Source organism: Poromitra crassiceps (genome assembly GCF_964638095.1).
Source record: "Poromitra crassiceps genome assembly, chromosome: 7".
NCBI lineage: Eukaryota > Metazoa > Chordata > Actinopteri > Beryciformes > Melamphaidae > Poromitra > Poromitra crassiceps.
The window spans coordinates 15,811,028-15,833,501 of NC_139628.1; the positions used below are offsets into that span (position 1 = coordinate 15,811,028).

The window sequence follows — 22,474 nt, forward strand, 5'->3', positions numbered from 1 at the left end:
TCCACTATAAGTCCATTCTCTGAAACCCCAAAGTCACAAAGCCTAGCCAGACCGCGCAAGGCAGACACAAAGTGCGCAACCGTCTCACCCGGCTTCTGAGCCCTCTGACGAAACTCAAAGCGGTGCATGCGTCGGCTCCTTCCCGTGCTGAAGTGAGACTTTAGGGCGGCGGTAGCTGTAGCATACGAGCCATCCGTTAACGTGAGTGTGGCGAAGATCCGCTGTCCCTCCTGGCCGAGGCAGTGGCATGTACCTAAGTTAACAAGGCCAACCAGGCCGTAACATAACGTTATCAGACATAACACAAACCCTTTGAGAAAAGGTGCGGGAGCTCCACTCCCCTGTGCTCCCACAGCACTACAACCCTGTTTATCTGTGTTACTGGATACAATCGGATCGTCTATAAGAGACCACCTAACTTAAGAAACCTGCTTGTGAGAGCCTACCTCCCACCTCCTATCCAGCCCCACTTTTTACAGTCTATCCCTCACGGTAACTACAGATGCGGCAACTGCACACAGTGTAACTTTACACAGAAAGCCACCACTTTTACTCATCCACGTACAGGAAACCCCTTTAACATCAAAGGAGTGATAACATGTAAAAGTAATAATGTCATCTATATGCTCAAATGTCCATGTGGCCTCGCCTACATAGGCAAAACCACCAGACCACTTAAGACCAGAATCTCAGAACACAGATCCAACATCCGTAACAATGACATCAGAAGCCCAGTGGCTGTCCACTTCACACAAGCTTCTCACAATGTTTCTTCTCTTAGATACTCTGGCATTGAACTTGTTAAACACCCTGTACGTGGAGGTGACATTAACTCTCTACTACTTAAAAGAGAGGCCTTTTGGATTTTCACCCTGGACACTCGAGCCCCAAGAGGGCTGAACGAAGATTTTGACTTGCGGCCATTTTTGTAGTCATTTGTAGTCCTTTTGCAGGTGTGCTTGTAGGTGTGCTTTTGTGCTTTTGTGTGTGCTAATCTCATTGGGCTCTATCGTTGCAGCGGCGCAGTTTCTAGGCCGAGCGCCAGCCGCAGCGCAAAGCAGTGGGCGTGGAAAGGCGCACTTGATATCTTGGTATCGGCGCTAAACTCAGCCTCAACCATTATAACCACGCCTTTTAAGCGTAAAATTATGCATTGTCCGCTCATTGGAGAATTGCAGGGAAGAGACACACGCTTGCCTTTTAAGCTCCAATTCCTGGACAAATCCGGTAAAACCAGACAAAGCCAAGGGCTCCGCCGCCCCCCCCTCCCTTCATCCGGTCTGTCTATCTCCATAATGGGCTATTATTCCATATTATTATGCTTCTCAAACCAATCTAACTGCAGTTAAAATACTGCAAGCATGTAAATACCGTAAAATACCAATTATTAGCCCGGCGTTAATTGACAAAATATGTAGCCAGACCCCGCGTCAATATGGGACCTGCAGCAGTTTGGGACCTGCTTTAATTATTTTTGTACAAACACCCACACGATTGCTTGTCTATGGGGAGAGCCGCGCCTCCCTCTCAGCGCAGCAGAGCACATTGCATGCCAGTTCTGGCCTGTACATGAAATCAAATAAAATTTGAGCTGAACTGTGACCTACCGGTATTTACCACTAAACTTTCTCCGCTGAAGGTGAGAGAACATGATCATCATGTGAGCAGATTATTTGTTGCATGCGCTGCCTCCTCCGCTGTTCATCACTCACGGAGCACCCTCTTCAGTAGCGCACATGTGAAAGAGCGGTGAAATAAATACCAATTAGAAGCGGACTTCTATGCCCGCTGGCAGGGAAATATACCATAGGCACATTTCTCAAAATAATTATTACACCAGAGATGTCGGTTTTAGTGTATAAAAATCTTCAGGAAATGCCTACACAATTTTCAGAATCATCAGATGTTGAGGGAAAACGAATTTTGATCAGCAAGTTTCGTGCATGTGTTTTTTTTCCTCGTTGTTCCCGTTTCCTCGTTGTTCTTATTCTTCATCCGATTTTTCTTCTTCATTGTGTTTGGGAGATGCATTCAACAGGATGTCGCAAAGGTAAAAAGAAAACATTGAAAAAACTAACCAGGCGTCAAATTGGGACGTGCTTTTATGTACAAAATATGTATCCAGACCCCGCTTATATATGGGACCCGCGGCAATTTGGAAGTCGGCTTCTAATTGGTATTTTACGGTACATGCCTATAATGTCAATTATCTGAATGAAATAATAATACATATTAATTAGGAATATTAGTAATATTAGTAGCCTAGCTAATTTCGGGGGGGGGGGGGGTAATAAAACGTAGAGCTATATTACACATAAATGGGGATTATTATGATAGCCTAAACTAAATTTATGAAACTGCATTACAGCTTCACCCAAAGCCTGAGAAGGGTTGCAATCTTATATTCTATTGTATTCTAAAGTATTTTTTTCTATATATTGTATTCTCCATTCACTTTCCTGTCCCCGGTGCACAGAATCCTGCTTTAGGCCTGCTTTTCAAAAGCGCAAAGCGCTAAAAGTAGGCCAGGTCGGAAGATGGCTGGAAGATAGCAATACGCCGGTATTTAGCGCCGACACGCCCACTTCGGCGCATTCAGGGACTCCGCCACGCCCATTCGGCCTAAAGCGCATTTGGCAGCCTAAAGCCTATTGCTATTTTCCCGAAACAGGCGCAAGGCATGTTTTTTTGCGGTTAAGGCCCGTAATAGCGCCGATGGCCTGTGGGAGAATAGGGCCCATTATGTCCACATCGTAGTGAATATTGCTCTGTCTAATATCTCTGTCCTGTGTCATTTTCTTCACAGCTGTGGTATCTTTATATACTTTTTTACTACTACCACAATTTTAAAGTAGTAGAGACCACCTTGTAATAGTTCACATCACACTTTCTTCTTAAATATTACATTTCATTATGACGGTTTATGCCTGATAGCCCCAGTTTATGTGATATTCAAGTTGTTCTGAATACTTCCATTATTGTCCTTTGAGACAATTATGTTTTGATATTGCCAGTTGCCATTTGATTATGTGAACAAGTGCACTGTATGTTTAATTTTATGTATCACATGATGTGTCAGGTGACCCCTGCGAGGTGTGTCCCTACACTTCATTTATGTCTGAGGAAGGGCCTTGCCCGAAACGTCACACTTTTTTGTGGTCGAATAAATATTTGGGAGCAGCTGCCAGTGTGCGGACTCTATTTTTATTACTGGATACAATCTTGCCTGGTTTCACAAGTGGAAAACAAATGTTGAAAGCAGAGTTGAATAGAGATAAGACAATTTAATAGGGTAAATGTGGATCTGGTTGCTTGTACACAGCGTGAAGTATCATCAATCAGCCTTTCAAAGTGTTCATGATTTCATTTGCTGAAGATTCTGCCTTTTTATTTTTTTAATTAATTGTTTATATTTTAATTTTTTTACAGCCCCTTTCTGACACTTTACAATAGATAAAGTTGGTTCTTGGAGTTGGATATTTCCTGTGATTTTATCAGGGAGCAACAATGGCGACGGATAAAGAGAAGGGCTTGCAAACGCTGAAGGATTTCAAAGAGGAAGAGTTCAACATGAAGGATCTAATGCAGAGTTAAGTCATGGGAAGATTAAAAAGGGGACATTTGAATCATGTTATCTAAACATGCCAACAATTTATATAAAGTGCAGGCTGTCATTGTATATATTTGTTGACCTACATCCAGACAATAGATGTGCAGAGAGACAGGTAGCCTTGTGAGAGTATGTCTTCATTGTATTGTATTTGTGTTTAGTAATTTATGTGGATTTGAATAGACAGTGGGTGAATTCTCACTTTAGTCACCTTGTACATGTTGCATTGTCACTTTATCCATAATCCCAGTAAAGAAGGTCCTCAAGGGTATCAGAAAATCGAATTAGATCAAGCAACCATAGAACAGAATGATTCAAGGCAATTATCAGGAAAAGCACAAACAGCCTACTATTTCACCATTTCACTGATATAAGCTGATTTTAGCCTGATCCTCACTCCAACCAGCTCATTTTTCATTCCCTTTCTCTTCAGAGCAACACTTTGTGGATGAACATCGGGATGAGCTGATCCAGAGAGTGACAATGGTCAAACCGATCTTGGATAAACTCCTGAAGGAGAATGTTGTCACACATGAAGGCTACGCCAATGTGATATCTAAACCTACCACCCAGAACCAGATGAGGGAATTGTATAACTCACTGAATGCTAGTGGGAATAGAGGCAAAGAGATCTTCTATGATATCCTTAAGACAGAGCACAAACTTCTTGTAGAGGACCTTGCCCCACTCTGCCAAGCACCTCTCATGCGTGAGAGTGTCAGCCACAGACAGGCAGAGGGGGAGGGCCGTCACAACCTTGAGAAACCGGACAATCAAGAAAATGGTAAGTTGGACAGTGATTAACAGAATAACATCTAAGAGCAAGGGGCACTTATTTGGGTGGAAGATATGGGCAGAAATAGATGTTATGGAGTAGAATACTCGTCAGTTTATTGCATATTATATACATTGTTGTGTATACGTGTACTATTTGTGAACATATACATGGGTTCTCTGTGTGTATCCCCAAGTCTGCTTTGTAGACACCTTGCTTGTTTCGGGTTAGTGCTTGATTATTAATGTTGTGCTCGCAGGAGCTGGTTTGGTTATGAAATATGATTATTAATAATTATGAATTATTAATATTCATAAATTTATTAGATTTGACAGAAAATATTGTATTCTCTGTAAGATTCGGGGCACCACTGTAGTTCAGGCTACAGACCTGTCTAAAAGTCAGTTATGACTAGTTTAGACACCAAACCAAATTGTCATATCAGTCTCATAATGATATAATGTACATTGTACAGTTAATTGAAGGGTCAAAGTTCGTAAGCTTCTGTCACAGATTTCCACAGATAAAATACCTCATGAATAACAACCAAGATTCATAGCATTATGTAATAAAAAGATTTAATAAATCACAATATCAATTGACATTAACATAATGATTAAAATATCAGTTCATCACATTTACTTTACAACTAATAATCTATCACATCTATAGCTAACCCCTAATATGAATAACATAGTATCACTGTGTGTGTGTGGGTGTGTGTGTGTGTGTCTTAAGTCTGCAGGTCAGAAGCAGGCTTGAATGTGTGTGTGTGTGTGTGTGTGTGTAAGTGGGTGTTAATTAGCATTTGTGTGTGTGTGTGTGTGTGTGTGTGTGTGTGAGAGAGAGAGGAGGGGAGGTTCGTTCAGCCTGTCTCTGTGAGGTAATCACGGGATTGGCTGAGAGGCGGTCTGGTCGTGTGAAGACCGCCTCCTTTTCAAAATGGCGGTTTTGCCAATTTTGTGGAAGGAGAGAGAGGGGGATCAAGAGGGAGAGAGAGAGAACAAGGGAGAGAGAGAGGAGTGTGGCCCGCTGATGGCTGCTAAGTTCTTCCGAACTTGGCGCTCACCTTCAGGCGTCTATATCATTCAACAGTGTGCGAACATTGTACATCAACATACATGGTAATGCATTTTAACCCCTAACTCTGCCCAGACCATTAAACCATGAATGAACTCTCACGTGGGTTCCACTCCGTTGAGCAGGATCCTGTTGGTTAGGGAGTTGTCCTACGCGCGGTGGGTTCAGGCGCAGTGAGGAGGAGGTTCGAGGTTGGCTGAGTTGACGCCGGGGCTGACGTGCAGTTCTCTCTGTTCGTTGCAGAGCAGTGGGTGGCTGCGCTCTGTGGCTGGCACCACGGTGGGTCTTTTGCGTCATTCGTCTGCAGCAGTTGGTTGGCCCTGCTGCGGTGTGGCTCTTCTGCTTCTTCTGCTCCTCTTGGTCTGCTGAGCGGTCTGCTCGCGGTACGTTCTTGTTGTCGGGTTTTGCGGTCCAGCTGGGCTTCTCTGGGCAAGGAGAGCGGCTGGTCTACGCGCGAGTTTGAAAGCACAGGAAGGGCTTTTCCGTGCGACTTATAACACTAAACCGACTTAAATTAAACTGAGATTAAGTAGAACTATCTCAGTTTACGCATGCTATTTCTCGTGGGACTTACGGCTGGCCTTTCAGCCGATTTCTGGTGCTGCTGTGGGCTCGGAGTCCTCTGGGCCCTGGTCAGGCCTGCAGGGCTCGGTCCCTCTGGGCTTGGTCGCCTGCAGGGGGTGCCGAGAGCGGGTGAGGGGAGCCGGCTTCTCTGGCCCCTCCAACCCTTGGTTCAGCTGCGTGCGATAGCTTACTTGAGACTCTGAGTTAAAACTGTTTCCCAACAGTTTTGTTGGAGATCACATATTAAAATGAGCATGCATGGTGGGCCAATCACATCGTTCGGTGAGTTGGGCTGTGCCCAGCCCACTTTGTGTTATTTGAGTGGGCTCAACCCATTCTGTAAGTTCAACTGAAAGGGTGTTGTCTCTCTGTTCACCTTTCGGTTGTGGGGGGCACTTGGTCTTTGAAGCTCAGGGATGTGTTAAACGTCCTGGGGGTTGAGAGATAAAACAATGGCAAGACTTTGAGGCTCGGCCCCCAGCTGTGCTGGTATCTGTAGGGTGTGACCCAGCCATTTGGTTATCTCTCCAGCAGGAATGTCAAGACAAAGAAGAGAGCCTGTTAAATCATGATATGTTCATTCATATTTCTCATGATACAGTACAGTCCATAATGTGTCGATCACAACATTAGTATTAGTGATTGAGTAATTGATGTGCTGCCCCAGCCATGATAGACTCCTCCCTGTGGCTACCAGCCTACTTAGAGTGGCGGTTCTAGGCATCTGGAGGCTCCAGGCGAAGATCAATGTGTGAGCCCCCCCCCCTTATTTTTTACACATATAAATAAGAACTCTTACTGTTCTACCTGAAGAACTTGACCAGAATAGTCACCAGAATAACCAGTCAGAAGAAGACAATGTGGCAATAGTAATATAAGTATATAGCCTTTAATTAATATCACATGGTCAGATCTCACCACACACTCAGATGATCACCACATCACAGCCACAGGCAGTCAGGTCATCATGATGATGTTGGGATGTTGGAACAACCTGGAGAGAGACATTGGAAGAGAGAGAAGAAGAGAAGGGGACAAGTAAATAACTTAAGGAGGAGAGAGATGACTTCCACTGAAAAATATATCATTGAATAACTAGAAACACTTGCCATTTAAACCATTGTCTATAAGAGGGAATGGATGGTGTACAACTGTATACTTAACTTACTGTGTGTGTGTGCTGGAGTTTAGCTGTTAACAATCACAGCCAGGCAGCAGGTCAGTAGATCACAGGGAGAGCAGGTCACATCCTCACAGGTAGTAGGAGATCTGAGCAGGTTACAGCTTCACAGCCAGGCAGCAGGTCAGTAGATCACAGGGAGAGCAGGTTACAGCTTCACAGCCAGGCAGCAGGTCAGTAGATCACAGGGAGAGCAGGTTACAGCTTCACAGCCAGGCAGCAGGTCAGTAGATCACAGGGAGAGCAGGTTACAGCCTCACAGCCAGGCAGCAGGTCAGTAGATCACAGGGAGAGCAGGTCACATCCTCACAGGCAGTAGGAGAGCATAATGTGAGAGCAGGTCACAGCCAGGCAGCAGGTGAGGCAGGAGATGCCACTTCTCCATATTTTCTATGTGATCCTTGTTGTGCTCGTGACTTTTCAGATGGGCAGTGATATTTTTCCAATCCCGAAAGCCCTTGCTGCCCAGCAGTATGTCTCTTTTTCCAAAGACACGACAGCTAAAACAAAATACAGCATCTGCACTGACTGAATACTGTAGCCACGTCCTTGTTATTTTCTCCCCGTTTTTCATTGTTATGTTGTAATTTTCTTTTGTAAACCTTCTTGGCTGTTTGTCTGTAGTATTTATGGGAAACTTAATATTCTTTATTTGTATGGGGCCTTTTTTTACAATTTCAACTCTCTCTTTATCTGTCAATTTAGCTGGCCATAATGCGGGGTCTTCACTAATAATCAACAATGCCGTCTCACTGTCACTTAAAGATGTACTGCTTTCACCGTCACTCTGTGATGATGGTGCAATAATCAGTGCTGTTGCTGGATCAAGGCGAGCTAGATTGGGTGTCTGATTTGTGGTGGGCTCACTGGGTTGCTGCTGCTCTGTGTCACTGACACCACTGTCATCATCATCATCCGTGGCTAACTCAGAGTCAGCAGCTCTGACACTTTCATCCTCCTCCTCGTCCAAGTCCGACTCCCACGTTAACGTAGTAACATCAGCCTCAGCCTGCTGCGCGTCCTCTCTGCCTCTGTCATCATCATCGGTATTATCGGTGGTCACCGTGGGTGACTCGGCTGAGTCGGCTCTGTCACTGTCACTTTCCTCCTCCGAGGCGTGGCAGGCATCCTCCCCGCGCGTGCAAGTGGTGGAAATCAAATGAAATAGATTGTCCATTATTAGAGTGTGAAATGTGGGTGATACAACATGATGATAGTCAGGTTTATTTTTTATATTCGTTTGGAGTGACCAGTCCAGAAGAAACGGGGAAGTGTTTCAGTGGGGGCGGGGGAAGGGGGGAGGCCGGTAGGGAGATACTAAAAAATAAATGCTTTGGTCTGCGAGGCCCTCTAGTGGACGAGGCCCCAGGCGACTGCCTGTTGGCCTGGTTCAAGAACCGCGTCTGCCTACTTAAGCCTGTTACAAGCAGCTGAGACTATGGCTGACGATGGTCTGGAGACCAAAACCTTCTTTTTTCTTGTTTCTGTTTGTATCACTTGTCACTTTTTTGCATTATGGTGAATTAAAGCCCGATTTGTTGCATCCGTATGCCTCATTTTTTGAAAGTGTGCAAGGCCTCTTCACTCTTTGTTTGGACTATTTACCTGGCCTCACACACCTTTAGCAATCGGTTGTAAGCCTGAGTTTTAAAGAGTGGAAACTTCCGAAATAGATGTGAAATTTTATTGTTTATATTTTAATTTGAATTGCTCAATTTGAATAGATGGATTAAAAACTTGATTCTCACTTAAGTCTCGTTGTACATGTTGCATCATCACTTTATCCATAATCCAAGTAAAGTAGTTCCTCAGGGGTATCAGGCCTTTTATACAATCATTACCAATGTCAGGGCCGGACTGAGACCAAAAAGAGGCCCTGGCAGTAGGTCCAGACCAGCCGACCAGGGCCGAACTTTTGGCACCAGACTAATGGTTCATTTCCACCACATTTTACTGCCCTGCACAGCTCGTCACCAGTCGGCTCTACTCGTTTCGGCCCGATGGATGTTCTGCTTCGACCGCCGATCATCTGCCCCCGCCCACCCCCGCCCACAGCTGGTCGTCATAGCGACCGCATATCTGTCCTCCGCCTATAGCCGAAGTAGGCTATAACATAACGTTACAATTAAATCCATCCACAGAATTTTTAAACTGTTTATGAAATACTGGTGCCTCTAAATGACCTACAGTGTACATGGGCAAAAGTGACAATCGGCCAGGAGAATGGATATCACTTTGTTGTTAGTCAAACTCACATGCATGCGCTGCGCGCGGACGGGAGAGGTGCTAGAGTGAAGCCTCTACCCTGGCGGCCTCTCACCAGGCAAGACCGCGGCTTCACCAAAGACCCGCCTGCGGCCTAGCGGAGCGCTGCACTCAACTACAAGGGCTTCCTGAGCAGCAGCACTTTTTCTCTCTCAAAACAATTGAAACCACCGCCATGATTATATTTCACCAGAGGCGAAGGCAGCAACACAAAAGACTGATGGAAATAACATAACAGAAGAGAAGGTAAGCCTACTAAACTGATATGCAGCATTGCATTGACAGTCAGTAGATAGACAGAGTAAACACGATTCTGCCTGACCAATCAGTCGTCAACAATGTTTTCACGTCACCGTATGGTACCGGGTTCGCAGCCCTAGAACCCCAATGAAGCAGGGACGAAAAGTAGCACGACTCAACCCCAACTCAACCCGGGCTGGGACGGTTTTTACCGGTGGAATGAGACCATTTATCGAGTCGAGCGGAGCGGGATCGCGCTACTACCTGCGGTGGAAATGGGCCATAAGTACATTGTCACTGTCCAGGCTCAATGGACTTGACAAAAAAAGGAGACCACACAAATTAAATCTGCATGCATTACCATAAAGGAAAAATAGTCTATCACTAAACTTGCCCCTTGCATCAACCTATATGTCCTCTTCACTGAAGACAGGGCTGGGAGGACTTTCTATTCTTTTTTTAAAGAATGATGATATTTTTCTTTGCATTTTGACCTGGCTGAGGGGAGAAAAAAACACCAGAGTGATGTTTAATGCAGCAGAGGACAGCATACTACAATGACTACTCTATTCTCTTGTGTTATAGGCCATATAGCATGAAGGAGCTTTGTTTTCCTGAGACCACGTTAATCAACACAGCTTTCACAGTTCACACCACTGGCCATGGCCCGCTAACAACTGCAGGCATGAGGTGGCATGAGGCACCGCACCATAACAAGGCAGCAATAATAGTCTCGAAGAACACTTCTACACAAACACATTCAATCACGCATAGCACAGCAGCCAAAAACACACATGCAACATTTTTCTGCATTGGCTTCAAGACTCTTACGTTTTTTTGTCTCTTTTCTTTTCCGCGCCACCTTTTGCTTTGTTTACGTTCATGATTTTGTTGAGATATAGTTAGACATGCATCTATTCCCCCGTGGCCGCGTTGAGTGATGTAGCCTAATTACATTTACATTTTGACATGGAGGAACACGCTCCACGGAGCAGCCCAAGTCTACTTTTGGAAAGGGGGGGGGGGGGCGGTGTCTCCGCCTCTCAGACCATGCAATATCCATGATGACCACTTGACAGAACTCACCATCTCTCTTCCCACTGTGATTTGGGCTGACCTGACTGACAGCATACTTCGGCTGCATTGAGGGGATAAATAAACATGCGGTCAGACCGGCCCCGAGCGGCCCAAAATCACATCAGCCCTTCTGGCATTTGCCAGAATTGCCAGATGGCCAGTCCAGGCCTGACCAATGTTGTGTGTATTGACTGAAAGGATTCCCCCCAAGTAGTTTACATACATGAACATAACAAACAGCAGCAAATGAGAAGTGCAGAGCTTTATGGGAATCAGCAAAGTGTGGAATCTGATTGGTTGCATGAAACTCCTGCTTGAGTAATAAGAACCGACTCAACAACCAGTTGTCCACCTGTTGTCCACCAAGCAGTAATGAGCTGAATGGGTCCGTTGAGTTGGGAATGTGTAAATTATCAGTAAATGATTGCATTACTCTTTACTTGCCTCTCATTGATTTACTCTGTTGTTTATTCATTTAGAAACGTCTGCAGAGTGTCAACGTCAACACAAATGGAATATGAAGGAGAAATTTCAGTTGTTGTTTGATGGGATTGCTAGAGCAGGAAACCCAACACTTGTGAATCAGAACTACACGGAGCTTGACATGACAGTGGGAGAGGGTGGAGGTGTCAATGATGAACATGAGATCAGACAGATTGAAGCAGCATCCAGAAGCCAGAGACCAGAAACACTAATCAAATGTGAAGACATCTTTACAACTTTATCTGGAAGAGATGAACTACCCAAGACAGTGATGACACAGGGAGTGGCTGGCATTGGGAAAACAGTCTTAACAAAGAAGTTTACTCTGGACTGGGCTGACGACAAAACCAACCAGGATATAGAGTTCACATTTCCATTCCCTTTCCGAGAGCTGAACCGGCAGAAAGATAAAAAGTGCAGCTTGGTGGAACTTATTCATCACTTCTTTCCTAAGACCAAAGAAATCTGCAGGTTTGACAAGCATCAGGTTGCGTTTATCTTTGACGGTCTGGATGAGTGTCGACTTCCTCTAGACTTCCACAACAACGAGATCCTGACTGATGTTACAGAGTCAGCGTCACTGGACGTGCTGCTGACAAACCTCATCAGGGGGGAACTGCTTCCCAAAGCTCGCATATGGATAACCACCCGACCTACAGCAGCCAATAAGATCCCTGGTGACTACGTTGACATGGTGACAGAGGTGAGAGGCTTCAATGACCTACAAAAGGACAAGTACTTCAGGAAGAGATTCAGAGATGAGGAGCAGGCCAAGAAAATCATCTCCCACATGAAGACTTCACGAACCCTCCACATCATGTGCCACATCCCAGTCTTCTGCTGCATCACTGCTAATGTTCTGGAGTTTGTGTTGAAAACCAGTAAGATAGAAGACCTGCCCAAGACCCTGACTGAGATGTACATCCACTTCCTGGTGATTCAGACCAAACAGCAGAATGCCAAGTTTCATGGGAGAACTGAGAAAGATTCACACTGGACACCAGAGAATAAGGAGATGATTCTCTCTCTGGGAAAACTGGCTTTTGAGCAGCTGGAGAAACGCAACCTGATCTTCTATGAACGAGACCTGAAAGAGAGTGGCTTTGATATCACAACAGCGTCACATTACTCCGGAGTGTTCACACAGATCTTTAAAAAGGAGCGCGGTGGGTGGGAGCACGGTGTGTTCTGTTTTGTCCATCTGAGCCTTCAGGAGTTTCTGGCTGCTGTTCATATCATGGTCTCATTCATTGACTATCACGTCAATCTGATGTCACAACCACAATCAAAATATTCGTTGAAATCTAAACCAAATGTCTACCAGAGTGCTGTAGACAAGGCCTTACAGAGTCCAGATGGACACCTGGACTTGTTCCTGCGCTTCCTCCTGGGTCTTTCACTGCAGAGCAATCAGGAACTCCTACAAGGCCTGCTGACACAGAGCTCACAGTCCAATCAGAAAACAGTCCAGTACATCAAGGAGAAGATAAAGAAGAATCTGTCTCCAGAGAGAAGCATCAATCTGTTCCATTGTCTGAACGAGCTGAATGACCGTTCTCTAGTGGAGGAGATCCAACAGTCCCTGACATCAGGAACTCTCTCCACAGGCAAACTCTCCCCTGCTCATTGGTCGGCTTTGGTCTTCATCTTACTGTCATCAGAAGAAGAGTTAGACGTGTTTGACCTGAAGAAATACTCTGCTTCAGAGGAGGCTCTTCTGAGGCTGCAACCAGTGATCAAAGCCTCCAATAAAGCTGTGTAAGTGCTTAGAAAACTGGATAGATTGAAACAGAGAATATCAATGTTTTTGTTTGTCTCTATCACTAATTGCCAGACATAGGAGACAAGCCTCAGGGGCTCACTGACTCACTCACTCGGAGTCTTGGCCATAGGGATCGGAAGGTGCTAGAGAGCCGGGATTTGAGGGGTGTGTAGGGTGATTGACTAGGGACCTATGTGTGGTGTTTGGGGGGAGGGGTCATAGGGATATGAAGTAGGTGACATATGACAGTGACATATGTGTGTTGCTTGGGGGGGGCGGGGGATCGAGGGTAAAAGTGCTGTGGTCTAAAAGGTTTGTGCTCGTTCAGGAGCTCACACTCACACATACATTCATACCTAGAAGCTGACCAGTACAACTACAGGAACGTTTGGGGTTAAGGGCCTTGCTCTAGGACACCTCAGTGGTGGTAATGCTTTTCACTTTCCCCACCCAGATTTACCCTGCCATTAGTTAAATTTTCAAAATTGTGAACTATGAATGTGAACTATTTAATTTAAAGCTGTGTGAACAGAAGCTTTTATGTGAACTTGCACAACAGTGGACAGCAGTCTGGGTCCGGCTTAACTAGGCTTGCCTGGTCTTGTTCTCCTTCAGGCTGAGTGACTGTAATCTGTCAGAGAGAAGCTGTGAAGCTCTGGTCTCAGTTCTCAGCTGCCAGTCCTCTAGTCTGAGAGAGCTGGACCTGAGTAACAATGACTTGCATGATTCAGGAGTGAAGCGCCTCTGTGCTGGACTGGAGAGTCCATACTGCAGACTGGAGTCTCTCAGGTAATATGCATTCACTTTTTCCTTTTCCCCTTTTTTCAATTTAATTGACACATTTCTCCAAACTAAGGTCTGTGCTGACCTGAACTGTGTTGGATCTTTTCCTGCTTAATTTTTTAAAAGTTTTGATGTCAACATGTAGCACTGTTTTGTAACTCCTCTCAATTACTTTCCATGACGATATTTCACCATTCCCTCTGCTTGCATCATCAGTTGATGCACGGATTGCAAGGATGAATTTGACTGTATTGTGCAACTATTTTACAGCTGTATACATAAAGATATCGAACATATAGCTTGCTTTGGTGTGTGTGTGTGTGTGTGTGTGTGTGTGTGTGTGTGTGTGTGTGTGTGTGTGTAGGCTGTCAGGCTGTCTGCTCACAGAGGAAGGCTGTGCCTCTCTGGCCTCAGCTCTGAGCTCCAACCCCTCCCATCTGAGAAAGCTGGACCTGAGCTACAATCATCCAGGAGCGTCAGGAGTGAAGCGGCTCTGTGCTGCACTGGAGGATCCACGCTGGAGGCTGGACTCTCTCAGGTATGGAGAGGCAATGTCTGCTAGAAGGCTGAGAGTCACACACATTTTCTCTGTCACACTGACTATGTTTACTGTACATGCCAGTGGCGTGCCGTCCATTAGGCGAACTAGGCAAATGCTAAGGGCGCTTGAGCCGTTAGGGGCGCCAGAGAGGGTAAAAAAAAAAAAAAATGTTTTTATTTTATTTTTTAGAAATACTTTTTCATGATAATAGGCCTACTATTATTTTACAATAGTAGACAAAAAATAAGCACAACAACATCTTAAGTCTTTAAATAATAGTGAAATCATTTTTCTAATTCTGGCTTTCTGGCTGCCTGGGCTGCAGCACTTTCACCATGGTCCCTAATCCATACCACCCCACCCCCTGCGCGGCCGCGCCCCCTTTTACCTGCTCAGAGCTTTTTCCCAGAGTGGGGGGGGGGGGGGGGGGCAAGGGAGCTGGAAGGTGGGTGCTGAGGGTGCTGCAGCACCCCCTGGTGGCAAGAAATGGGATTTTCGAAATTGTTGGATTTGGCTGTCTTGTGTTTATACCACCAACAAAATGCATTAAAAAACAGTTTGTGCTTCCCAGCTCTGATCTTATTTAATATGCTCTCTCTTCAAAAGTGTTTGATTTTCATCATAATCTGGTTTTCCATAATAATAATAATAAGTTCAGTGTTTATGCCTGTGTTGCTGTCTGTTGTAGTGTAAAACGACTAAAGGGAGAGCAGGTGCTTATATGAAAGTGAGTGAGAAAAGGAGAAGATACTGAATAATGACATCACAACAGTATAATCCTAATGTTAATTTAAAATTAAATATTCTTCTAAATATGGATTAAAGTCCAAAAAACATCACATTTTCTTCGGCGCTGCCCTTGCGGGCAGCACCGAAGCACCCAGAGTCCCTTCCTTACAGTACCCCTTCCTAAAAGTACTTCCAGCGCCACTGGGGAAGGGCAATTCTGAGCCTGCACTGCAGTGGTGGAATTCGCTGCGATATAATTTTTATTATATTTTCTTTGGGGGAGGGGGGGCACCAGCACAAATCTTGCCTAGGGCACCAACTTGGTCAGGCACGCCACTGGTACATGCACACAATATTCTGTTCATTTTCTATTAGCATTCGCCCTCTAGGGACCTACTTTCTGGATCTATCCCTACGCGCCTAGCCCCTAGTGTTTCTGTTGCTTCTCCCAAAAATTCTTCATGAGCTACAGCACGAGAAGACTGAACAACTATGAGCAGCGTTAACCAGTGAGATGAGCCGTCATCTCACAAATCACAAATCCACGGCCGCTTCCCTCCTGGTGTTCGAAACTGTCAAGAATGCCGGTCCGGTTACATCACTGCAGATGACATGCACTACAAATGCTTTGTGTCTAGGGCCGCACCATGCGGGGCTTGCTCTCCATCCCCTGCAGGCTGCCTGTCCCTACTGCAGAGAGCTGTCATATGAAGAGCTCCACCGACGTGTGGAATACCTTATCAACGTCAAGCTTGACGAAGCTGAAACCTTGCTCCACCAGCTCCCGTTATGACAGCAGCAGAGGATGATAATGATGATGATGTCTTTTCCCTGGCCTCATCTGTCTCCCTTTCCCCACCTTCCCCGTCTGGAAGCTTTGGGTCCGGGGAGATGCTCACTGGAGAAGAGGCATTAAGGCCGATGCCTTCCCTCTCTCCGATTCCCTCAGTCGCCGCTGAAATGACACTCTCCACTAAAGCGCTCTTATCTGACCTCCCTGACATGAGTGCCAAGGCGGCCGTCATCAAGGGGATTGAGCTCCCCCCAGCAGCCATAGCCTGCTCTCAGGTGATGTCTATAATGAGCCTGCCGTCAAAGCCTGCCTTCCCTTCTGGCCCAGCATACCAGATAGCAGCATACAACTAAAGGAGTGTGCTTTTGCTCAACCCAGCAAAGAAAAAGCCCCAGCATCGAGGTGGGCTGACATTACGAGGGTAGCTGGCGAAACTGACTCCGGTTTTCCCTCTGTCCCACCTCTAGAAGACAGCCTGGTGGCTATCCTCCTTCCCAGATCAGTTCTCTTTGGGCTGACGCCCACCGCCGACAGAGATGTGACCTACGCCCAGCTAACGGAGAAATCTCATCGGTGTGCAGCACAGACCATTGCGGCACAAAACAATACGGTACTGCTGGCCTCAGCCGTCTCTGCTCTCCTCCTAAACAATGAGAGCGGCGTTCCCCCCGAGATTGCCACTGAGGTGGGGAAATATATGATGGCGATTCTCCAGCTGGCCCAGGCATCCACCGTCAACTCTTCCCGAATCATAGCCTGGCAGTCACAGATACAAAGAAACATCTGGCTAAACAACTCTCATATTCCGCCCAACGTTCGTAAAACTCTGTTTGATGGCCCTATTTCCCCTGACGGGTTATTTGGCCCAAAACTACAGAATGTAGTGAGCCGCTCTCCAGCTGCATCCAAGCACGCTCAAAGCATGCTCAACCCACCGGCGTTAAGGGCCTCACCAAAGGAAGAACAGCCGCCCAGCCCGAGATGGGCCCAGTTCCGCCGCTCCCCACCTTGCAAGGTCAAAAGAAACATCTGACTTCCTGGTTGAGACCCAAAGACACAAAGGCCCTTTTAAGGGCCGCCACCTTTTTAATAAAGAGCTTATTATTCTCAACCTAAGCATACCACCGTCTCCGTTAGAGCGACTGTGAAAACCAGTTTAGTGCCGGGTGTTTGGCTACTCTTCACCAGAGTCATAAAAAGTGCCCTAACAAATGCCCACGTTCAAAGAAACTCTGGTTTTGTGTAGGAGGGTAACACAGAGTGCGGTCTTATTGCCCAGGCATAACACTGCGATCATCCGCTCACCTAAAGTGGTCAGAACAGCACCACCGGCCAAGCGGCGTAATGTCTGGATAACAACGGAGTTCGATATGAAGCCTAAATATCACCCGCTAGATAATGAAAAAACAACATACAGGTATGTCCTCAACCCCCTCTCTCTTAAAAACTAAGATAATGGGGATAAAGCATATAATGTTTCAAGCTTGACGGCGCCTAAAAAGACTCTTTCCCTGCGCTTTTTGCCGTCATGAAACTAGCATGCTTTCAAAACTACCAGAGCCTCATTAATGTTGAATGGCAGCAGAGTTTGATATAAAACCTGAAATATCACCAGCTTGATATTAAAAGAAACAACATAAGTTTTTACCCCCTCTCCCTCTTAACTAGACATATCGGGGATGAAGGGTAAATGTGTTTTCTGATAGTACACAAGCTTGACGGCGCCAACATGACAAATGCCGTCAACAGAAACCCCACTTTCCTGAGGGTTTTTGACGTTCAGACTTGCTTGTCTTCTATACTATCAGAGCCTCATCTCCTAAAAACGTTCATATAATACGTTTCCCGCGAGACTGCAGCTTTGCAAAGATAAAACTATGAGGGAGCCTCTTAATATAACATCGTGCTTAATGAGACTTCCACAGCGCCGATGAAAGGGCTTAGTCTTCCTCACCGAAGCCTGTGTAAAGAGCTTCCCGCTCGGCCACACTGTTCATGACAGCCTCGCTGCTTCACGGAGCTCCAGAACGGCCCCCAACAGAAAAAGCTTGGCTCAAAGCAAACCTCCTTAGTGGCTGCATCGAAAAAGCTTCCTCCCACTTTTTCAAGCGGACGGTATGGACTCAACCATCCCGTCCAATCCCAGAAGGGGACAAGCGACGCAAAGGGCCGAGGTCTGGCTCGGAAAACTAGACATGAATGACCTTTCTGAGGCATGCCTACTAAATAAAATAAAATTCCCATAAATGAAAAAAAAGTGTGAGATGGCAAGAGTGAGATATGCTCCTTTCTGCCATCTACATCATAGGACGACAGCACTCACTATGCCTTTCAAAACAGTTATGACAGTGAGGTGCATGATCATGAAATTTAAAGAATAAATAAGGTTATCCTATTATGAAAGATTTATGACACAGCTGAAAAGCTCATAAATTAATTCACAAAAGAAAAGAAAACCTTCCTCTCTTATAAAAATTAAGACGAAAGGTTAGAGCATAATTATTGGAGAAAAACTAGTGAAATCTTCAATTATAAATCCTCTCTCAGGCTATATCTTTTATTCAACTGAAAGATGTTAACAGCCATGATATACTTATTTCAAATAAGAAGCGGCAATGAGAGAACTACGTAAGTGCTTATGCAAAGACACCGACAATAAGGAAAAGGTTTTTCCCCCTCTTGACCCCTCTTCTACATCCCCTTATATTCGTTCAAAATAACTTCTCTGCCTTTGGGTAGTTTCGGTGCTAAAACAAAGGACTCTCTAAGGAGGGTTATCTTGTTTTTCCCGGAAAAACACATACCCAAAGGTGCTATTTTCGCCCATGGGTTTTTTGTCTTTTTCCAAGGTTATTATTCTTCCCCCACGAACCATAATTTGGTTAGCAGAAAATACTACAAAAAACGAGGCTTTTTTCTGGAAAGGCGGACACGACTCATCATAAACTGCACATGCTACAGTATGAAGAGACAATCCTCTCTCTAAAAAGCATGGAAATAGGCTGGAATTATACCAATACTTCTCCTATTTTGAACTACAGTATAACACTTTTTTGGATTAAACACACCTATTTCCCCAAAAGCGCAAATTCTGGGGACGACAGATGTGCCAAAAATGGGGTAGTCTGGTCCCTCCCCTCCCACGGAGGTGTGGCCTAGGATGACCTCGTATGTCACCAACCTGAGCTAATGACCGGTCGACAGCCACCCAGACCAGGTGTGTCACTGTGTCACATCAAGCTCCGCCTTTTGGTTCCAGAAAGTAGGTCCCAAAATGAGGTATTTTGGGCCTGATCACACTGCTAGACGATAGTGAAGAAATGTACTATTGGGAGACGAGCACCAGATAAGACAGGGGATTATACCCAGTTTGCGGACCTGAAAGGGGAAGGTCTGCAAAGGGGCAGGTCAATGGTTGGTGATACCTAAACTTTTAGTTTCGAGTCCTAAGCAAGTCATAAGGCTCTTTCACACACAGATCACGCAAAATTGCAATTCGGGAGCCCCGCAAAGCCCGCAGCCTCGCCACAGAAATTGCTTTCACACAGAGCCAAGCAGCACGGCCACATTCCCGTGCTGCGGTGTACTTTCAGGTGAAATCCCCCGCTCCCGGATTGAAAGGCGAGCGGAGGGATTTCCAGCTCCTTCTAGCCCAAATGAATATTTTCATAGGTTAGTGTAGCCTGGCTACTGTATGATGAACAAATTCATTCAACAACAAGACTTCCCTCCTTCTCCTAGTCCGCTGAGCAGGGAGGATAGGTGCACTCGCATGGTGGGCGGACTCGCCAAAACGGGCTCCGCCGCGGAGTGCATCTGCTGACTTTCTGGCAGCGAAGTGTTGCATGAATTGCATTCAAGGAAAGCCAACTTTATTTATACAACACATTTCATAGAAGTAAATTCACCTACTAAGCATGTTGAGTTATACGTCTTTGCAGCACGTTGCATCCGGGAGTAAAATGAGACGATGGAGAGAGATGATATCTTTAGCCTTTATGGCGTAGTTTATTTTTGGTTGGTCACAAGCATCTAGCTGTCTGTGCTACAGCTCCACTCTGAATAACAAGCCCGGCTCTTTTCTTCTTCGGGCACCGGAAGGAAGTGGGAGATACACACTACCAATGTACAATAGCGCCTCCCTGTGGCGTTAACCCTTCACATAGCCAGTAAACACTGAACACTAGTACAGAACTGTGGACATATCTGTCATTGACATTTAACACCCCCACTTTTTCACAGGTTCTTGTAATCAATACAAAAATAAAATAAATAAATGAAAATACAACATTCAATGTGGACTCTCTGTCTTACACATTTCAAACCCCAAAAATAACAGGTTCAAACTTCAGTAGTTTCATTTTAGTTACAGGCTTGGTCATAATATCAGCAACCATATCATCAGTAGGGCAATAAACCAAAGTTACTCTTCCCTCGCTTACAGTGGACCTGATAAAATGGTATTTTATATCCACATGTTTAGCCCTCTGTCTGCTCACGGGGTTTTTAGCAAGAGCAATTGTTCCCTGGTTGTCTTCGTGTACAATTGGCTGTGTGTACCTGTAACTGTCTATACCTTCTAGTAGCTGCTCTAGGTATAAACACTCCTGTATGGTAGAAGCCAGTGCCATATATTCTGCCTCACATGTTGAGAGAGCAACCGTAGGCTGTTTCTTAGTTTTCCATGACACTGGTGAGCTGTTCTCACTGAGATTTACACAATATCCTGTGGTACTGCGTCGGTCACTGGTATCAGATGCCCAATCAGCATCACTGTAAGCATGTATGCCTAACTTCTCGCTGTCGTTTCTTTTGAAACATAAACCTTTATCAGCAGTGCCTTTGAGATACCTTAACACATGTTTCACGGTAACCCACTGCTCCTCTGTAGGCTCGGCAAAGTACTGTGATAATCTGCTCACCACAAAGCTCAAGTCTGGTCTGGTACAAGTTGATAGGTATATCAGGCTGCCTACAGCCTCCCTGTACAGTCTGACATCATCCAACTTTACAGCATCCTCAGAATACTCAAGTTTTTGATCACAGGGTGTTTCTCTGGTTCTACAGTTTTGCATGTTAAAACGGTGTAACACCTTGTTAGTGTACCTTTCCTGTGACATTTTTACACATCCATTTGTTTGACAGAAATCAATACCCAGGAAATGTTTAAGGCTACCCAGATCTTTCATCTTAAACCTCCCTGCAAGCATCTCTTTCACTTCTTTTAGAAGCTTCTCATTGCTGGCCGCAATGATCAAGTCATCGACCCATATGATTATGATCACCTTCTCGTCTTTCGACTCTTTCGCATAAACACAGTGGTCGGCTGGGTTTTGTGTGAACCCGTCTCCAGTTAAACAATCATGTAGGACTCTATTCCAGTTACGCCCGGATTGTTTAAGACCATAAAGTGACTTTTCAAGTTTATAGACTATACCATCATCCTTCTCTTCGTAACCCTCTGGTGGATTAATGTAGATGTCGTAGTCTATGGGCGCGTGCAAATATGCCGTTTTCACGTCCATCTGGTGTAGGAGTAGATTCTCCTGTGCCGCTTTTTGTAACAACACCCGGACACTTGTTAGGTTTGCTGTGGGAGAAAATGTTTCGCCATAATCTATTCCCATCACCTGGCTGTATCCCTTAGCCACGAATCTGGCTTTGTATTTGTCTTTTCCGTCTACATCACTCTTGATGGAGTAAACCCATTTTCCCCCCACTATTTTCTTGCCTATTGGCAGGGTTGTCGCGGTAAATGTGTTGTTGTCGTTTAACGCCTTGACCTCTTCATCCATTGCTTTTCCCCATTCTTTAGAGTTAGCTGACCTCATAGCTTCCCCAAAGGTCTGTGGAACACCACATACAGCCCTGTAACAGTAATCTACAGTAGTGTGAACCCCATCACTGTCACTGTCACTGTCTTCACTCACGAAGTCATTTAGGTGACTTGGTTTTCTCCTTTCTCTGGTCGGATACCTTCCGCCCTCAGGTTCACCACCTGTCACACTCTGTTGTGTTTGGTTTCGATCAGTAGACCTCATAACTGGACCTGGACTACCACTCTGTGCACCTCTACTGTGTACACTTGGCTCTTGAGCATTCTCTGTGCTCCTGTCAACCTCCTGTGTGGTGTCCCTAGTCCTAGGCTGTCTCACACTGTCACATTCGTCATTTGGATCTGTCTCATCTGTCTGTGTTTGTTTCTCTGCAGCTGCCTTGCTTACAAACTTTACCAGCCTATGTTTTAGCACTCTGTTTGTATCTGGGTGATATACCAAGTACGCCGGGCTGTTCTTATCGTAACCTATAAAACGCCCCTGGTCGCACCTGGAATCCAGTTTTCCCTTTTCTTGTTTGTATGTGTAGCATACCGACCCAAATCTTTGCATTTTTGCTAGATTAGCCTTCTTGCCTGTCAGCAGCTGGTAGGGAGTCTGCCCTGTACGTTTGTTGAAACACCTGTTACGTACCATCGCTGCTGTTTGTATTGCATAGTGCCATAGTGGTTTTGGTAACTCACTCTCCACTAACATACACCGACCCATCTCAAATAGAGTGCGCCAACCCCGCTCCGCAGTCCCGTTCTGGTGAG

At 45.5% G+C, this 22,474-nt stretch overlaps 1 protein-coding gene across 1 annotated transcript in view; it reads left to right on the forward strand.

Annotated features, from left to right (window-relative positions):
• Positions 1-3,507: 3,507 nt before the first annotated feature.
• The window catches only part of LOC310779436 (uncharacterized protein), a gene marked incomplete at its 5' end in the record, with an annotated part of 49,289 nt that continues 30,322 nt past the window's right edge, over positions 3,508-22,474 (forward strand). Inside the window, 6 exons of the mRNA XM_083639969.1 lie at positions 3,508-3,589; positions 4,044-4,394; positions 11,934-12,155; positions 12,837-13,032; positions 13,652-13,825; positions 14,184-14,357. Of these exons, the coding sequence (XP_083496095.1) occupies positions 3,508-3,589; positions 4,044-4,394; positions 11,934-12,155; positions 12,837-13,032; positions 13,652-13,825; positions 14,184-14,357 (1,199 nt within the window). The remainder of the gene's footprint in view (positions 3,590-4,043; positions 4,395-11,933; positions 12,156-12,836; positions 13,033-13,651; positions 13,826-14,183; positions 14,358-22,474) is intronic.